Source organism: Hyperolius riggenbachi, chromosome 2 (genome assembly GCF_040937935.1).
Source record: "Hyperolius riggenbachi isolate aHypRig1 chromosome 2, aHypRig1.pri, whole genome shotgun sequence".
Taxonomy (NCBI): domain Eukaryota; kingdom Metazoa; phylum Chordata; class Amphibia; order Anura; family Hyperoliidae; genus Hyperolius; species Hyperolius riggenbachi.
In genome coordinates, this window is record NC_090647.1 from 128277393 (window position 1) to 128283392 (window position 6000).

Below are 6000 nucleotides of genomic sequence, written 5' to 3' on the forward strand. Positions count from 1 at the left end.
GAGCGCAGCCACAATCAGCAGGAGGGGAGCAACGGGTGACCAGCGGACACCAAAGGAAGCCTCAGTAGGAACCAAAGGCTTCCCTCTCCTTAGGTAAGTATTTGTTACTGGACCTGAGCGTGAGCTTGGGGTCTCTTTAAGATAAAATCCGGAGACAATGTCAAAATGTAAAGAACTATCAAATTTGGAGCCTTTGTTACAAAAAGATTAGCTGCTCTTTCTCAGGAAGTTACATGGCTAATCAAATACAGACAACAAAATATACTGCATGTAGTGCATGTAATCACAGCAGCAGTTCATTTACACAGTGACCTTTTATATTTAGAGTCACACTCTGGTGGTTATGATGAAGACGGAATAAATTTAGAAGAGATACGTGAATTTGCCAAGGATTTTAAAATTCGCCGTTTGTCTTTGGGCCTGACTCAGACACAGGTGGGGCAGGCACTGACTGCCACAGAAGGACCTGCATATAGCCAGTCTGCAATCTGTAGGTAAGACTGACATTTGTGTGTCCCGATTAAAGCAGATGTTATGCATACATACTGTTGCATAGTAGTTACATTGAAGGCAAGGTCCGAGGTGAGTAAAAATAAAAAATCTACTTACCTGGGGCTTTCTCCAGCCCCTGGCAGCCATCCTGTGCCCTCGCCGCAGCTCCAGTGGCTCCCGTTCCCCTTCAGTACAGATGTCGACCTCGCCAGATCGGCGCTCTTATTTGCGTCCTCGGAGTACAGTCCGGTTGACGTCAGTGCGACTCCGCAAGTAAGATGCCGACCTGGTGAGGTCGGCATCTGCACAGGATGGCTGCCAGGGGCTGGAGAAAGCCCCAGGTAGATAGAATTTTTTTTATTCACCTTGGACCTTCCCTTTAACTGTTGAGGGAGAACTCCAATGAAGTGGCCATAGCAGACACTTTGGGATAGATTTATGAAGGTTCCCTCACCTGGTTATCTGAAAATGTGCTCTGTAGTTTGTTAAAGAATTGTCTGGTTAATGTATACTATTTACTTAATGAATATGATAGATACGCCTGCATGTCTAGAATATATTTCTACTACCTGTTAAACTTTCTTTCTTCAATAAAAAATAAAAAAAGTTTGAAGTGAAAATACATTGCCTGTTAGGTGGAAAATTTTATATCGACTCGCCTGGACCTGTGGATCACAGCGATAATTGCATAAAGGACACTTTAACTAAATGAAAACATGTGCCAGTTACTTACCTGCAGCTTCTCCCAGCCCCCTGAAGTCTTTCAACTCCCTCGGCGTCATCCCACGCTGTGCGGTTCCCCCGATGTAACCCTCCGAACGTTGGATGCACAGCCCCGTGCCACACGCTTCCTCCAAGGCGCTCCCATAGCCAGGAGTGCTCTGCGCTTGTGCAGTAAACACAAGTGATACTACGCATGCACAGAACACTCCGGACACGTTGCTACGCTTGTGCAGTAGAAGGGCATAGCGCAGGATCATGGCAAGGGAGCAGGAGGAATTCAGGGGGCTGGAAGCATATGTATTAGTATGCCTCCAGTGAGCTGGGTGAGCCAAATGATGGCTCATCCTGCTGCCGCTCAAATCCCCAGCGGCATTAAATACTATTCCTCCCCTGAGTCGTAGCAACAGTGAGGGAGGAATAATTAGCCAGAACCCCCAACTGGTGGTGGCACCTGCTTCATGGATGAAGCCCCAGGTAAGTAACTGGCCATTTTTTTCACTTAAAGGGATACTGTAGGGGGGTCGGGGGAAAATGAGCTGAACTTACCCGGTGCTTCTAATGGTCCCCCGCAGACATCCTGTACCCGTGCAGCCAGTCACCGATGCTCCGGCCCCGCCTCCAGTTCACTTCTGGAATTTCTGACTTTAAAGTCAGAAAACCACTGCGCCTGCGTTGCCGTGTCCTCGCTCCCGCTGATGTCACCAGGAGTGTACTGCGCAGACACAGACCATACTGGGCCTGCGCTGTGCGCTCTTGATGACATCAGCGGGAGCGAGGACACGGCAACGCAGGCGCAGTGGTTTTCTGACTTTAAAGTCTGAAATTCCAGAAGTGAACCGGAGGCGGGGCCAGAGCATCTGTGAGCGGCTACGCGGGTACAGGATGTCTGCGGGGAACCATTAGAAGCCCCGGGTAAGTTCAACTCATTTTCCCCCGCCCCCCCTACAGTATCCCTTTAAAGTGAGTCTGAAGTGATTATATAAAAAACCCAGATACTCACCTAAGGAGAGGGAAGGCTCTGGGTCCTATAGAGCCTTTCCACTCCTACGGTCCCTGCGTTTCAGCGCTGGATCCCCCGTTAGCAATCTCCAAACGATGGGTCAGAGTCATTTCCGCCACTGCAGGAGACTTCGGCAATCTTCGGGAGTCTGAGTGCTCCCGAAGACGGCCACTCCATACTGCGCATTCTTTTAAGCTATTCGTTTTTTTAAGATGGTTTACTTTACTTGCCAAAAGAGAACCTGTGCAGCTCATGTTATCTTGCACTTTGAGGGCAAATTATTAATTCAAAAATTGGTGTACACATATTTACAAAGCAAAAACCTGTCGCTCACTTGCACCGCACATGACACAAATCTGACAAGATAGGTGTTTGTTTTATGCCAGGAATACACTGTACGTTTGTACCGCTCGATTATGCCGCCGAATCGATTACCCGCTCATCCCCGCCGGCGATTCTTTTATCTTCTGCTCGTTTTCCTTTCTTTCCTTATTTTTTCCATTGTCCCCCATGCGATATCGAGCGTGTAATTGATCCGACGGGTGATCGGACATTTCAGAAATTATCATTCGAGCCATCTAATGGCTCCATCGAGTACTGTGTATTCCCAGCATTAGACCCTACCGACCAGAAAGATCAGCAGGACTGCCGGGCAACCTGTATTGTTTAAAGTGACACTGAAGCGGAAAAAAAAATTGATATAAGGAATTGTATGAGTATGGATAATGAATAGAAAATTGTAGCAAAGAAAATAGTCTAATATTTTTATTTTTAGTTATATAGTTTTTTTTTTTTATAACATTGCATCATTCTCTAATATTTGCAGTTTGCACACTACACTTAGCATTCTAAATGATTTCACAGAGCAAGCTAGTGAACTTTTGAACTTTCCTCTGCAGAAAAAAACAAAATACAGTGACAGACACTTGAGATAATAAGCTTCAGAAGACAGAGCTCTCTGCGACTTTGAAAGTCGTGGAGCTCAGATAAGCTCTTTTGTACGTATAGATAACTGGAGTTTAACTCTTCCTGTACTGGAAACCATATTAGACTCATATCTCTGGATGTACTACATATACATACAAATCATTATATCATAAGTTTAGTTTTACTTCAGATTCCCTTTAAAAGGAAAAAGTTTAGAATCAGGATGATACCATTTATTGGCTAACTTAGAGATAAGGTAGCCAAGAAATGGTATCATCCTGATTCTAAACTTCTTGCTTTTACCGATGGCTAACATGGTACAACACTCTACTGCTTTTACAAGGAAATAAATATAGCAGCTTCCATAGGTCTCACACCTCGGGTTCCTTTTAATTGCACCTTGGGAATATCGTTTGTGCACATTTACAGCAAGTGAATTTCTTGAACATGCATACCTTGAAAGCTGTAATCCCTTTTGTTGCAGATTTGAGAAGCTAGACATAACACCAAAGAGTGCCCAGAAGTTGAAACCCGTTTTGGAGAAGTGGCTGAACGAGGCTGAAATGAGGAACCAGGAGGGACAACAGAATTTGATGGAGTTTGTAGGCGGTGAGCCATCTAAGAAGCGCAAGAGACGTACTTCTTTTACTCCACAAGCAGTAGAAACTCTAAATACATATTTTGAGAAGAATGCACTACCTACAGGACAAGAGATAACAGATATTGCTAAAGAACTCAACTATGACCGAGAGGTGGTGAGGGTGTGGTTTTGCAACAGACGTCAGACTCTGAAAAATACCAGCAAGCTAAATGTCTTTCAGATTCCTTAGAGAGCAATGTATATTATCACTAAGCACCTAGCACCTCATGACCTCCCTGTTTACCGATGTCCTGGGACACTCACTTGTGAAAGCACTTTGTGACTGAATGTTTTGTTTTATGTGTTACATGAGCAGCTCTTCTTTGTACATGATCCCTCTCTGCATGGTTTTTCTATAAGAGAAACCTGTTGTGATGAAAAAGGTCAATAGCCATCTTTACCAGGCTACTCTGGTCATTATATTTCATGTTTTTCAAAAATTATCTACAGAGCCAAACTAGTTGCCCTGGAAAGAATATGAAAGATCTGAGACAAAAGAACGATCATTGTCAGAAGAAAATGATTTGCAACATCTACGGTATTTATAATAATCCAGGGGAGCCAGCAAACCATTGTTTTTTATTTACAACGGAAAGCTCTCATTCATTGTGTTCCAGATTTCTTCATCTAAATCTAGAAATCTGATGGTGTCTTGTTCACCTTTTATTGTCGGTCAGCCTCAAGATATTTATTTTACAAAGCTCTTGCCCTCCCTGTTCAGATATTTTTATTGATAGCATTTTAAGACATGGCAGCAGATACCTTTTATATTGCCGTTATAAGTTTTCATTGAGTTGTTTTGCAGTTGGTGCTTGTACGAACAATTATGTTTTCTAACCTATTACAGTTTTTAGTGGTATGGTATATATGTTATAGTACACACAATGCTGTATAAGGCACTTCTTCAGAAATAGCATCAAGTCAGTTCTTTCACCCTTGAAATCTCAACAGTTTTCCAGAGGAGTTGCTGGGATCCTTTTGAATTGCAGTGGATGATCTTAGAAATGTTTACAATCAGATGGAAATGTTCTTCTCTGCAATGCAGTGGATATGTTGTATTGACCCCAAGTTCGAGAATGGAACTCTTGTTGATCTGCCAAAGGCAGCTAAAATACTTATGTGTAAACTGTTTACCTGATTTATGATAGTATTAAAAACATCTTGTTTAGCGCGTTTACTGATTTAGAGGAGCAAAGGACATGTATTTTCCTTACTAGCTGAGCTTGAAGTGAGCACAGCTTCCATTCTCTTCCTCCATATAGTAGCACTGATAAGAGAAAAGTACCTTCAATCAGCTGCTGGTTGTATCACTGAAAGGTGTGATCACTCCCACAACCATTCAATAATGGGGAATTCTTGACTGATAGAGAGTAAGGGCGTAGCTAGGCAAAAAAGGGTATAACCGGGCGGGATCAGAGATGATCAGACCAGGAACCAGAGGGTCATCGGGTGTTGAATAAAGGTAGGGTGTCTTGGCTAGGGCACAATAAAACAGTCTGAGCTAGAAAGCTACTTCCTTTTGAATGCATCTGGGATACAGCAAATTACCCCCACCCTTCCTCCCGATGGTCACTTGTCAGCAGATGGCTTTTTGTGGGTTGGGGAACCACAACATAACGAAACAATTTTGTATTTATTGTTGTATCCTAGCAGATTCGACTGCTGGTTTAATTAAATAATGGATAATGACAATCATTGAGTAATAATAATGGATTAACGGAAAATGAAATGGCTGGTTGCTGGTACAGCGGTAGTTTACTAGAAGAAGAAGAAAATGAAACCATTGTCAAGGGACTTACAGACTGTGTGCTTGCATTATTGATTTTTTTTTTTTAAATTAAGTAACGTTTGGAATAAAGCTGTGGCCTTTAAACTCCAAATGGGTATCACAGCGTCATTTGTAGTAGATGGTAAGGGCCTCTCGTTTGGGCCCTTGCCCCGGTCATGACATGACTAGCATCAGCTTGGAGGTTCTCCTCCAGTAAGAGCAGGTACCTTGAGGAAGGGACTGGCAGCTGTGCTCACTGTTGTTAGTAAGGAGATTACACACTGGTTGAATGTTCTTTGACCTCTAAGCCAGAAAAAAATTTGAAATATTTAAAGACTTTAATAAAGCAGGAAAGTGGAATCTGTTCTCAGATTTGGTTAAACTATTTCTAATTGTATAGACAATTGTAGTGAATTTCAACTCCTCTATGGTATGCAGTCAGAAGGTGGC

General features: G+C 43.0%; 1 protein-coding gene across 6 annotated transcripts in view; it reads left to right on the forward strand.

Annotated features, from left to right (window-relative positions):
* The window catches only part of POU6F1 (POU class 6 homeobox 1), a 79787-nt gene extending 75696 nt beyond the window's left edge, over positions 1-4091 (forward strand). For all 6 annotated transcript variants that reach the window (XM_068267385.1, XM_068267388.1, XM_068267386.1 and 3 more), the window contains 2 exons: positions 326-494; positions 3627-4091. In XM_068267385.1, the coding sequence (XP_068123486.1) occupies positions 326-494; positions 3627-3972 (515 nt within the window). In that variant the 3' untranslated portion in view covers positions 3973-4091. The remainder of the gene's footprint in view (positions 1-325; positions 495-3626) is intronic.
* The last annotated feature ends 1909 nt before the right edge of the window (positions 4092-6000 follow it).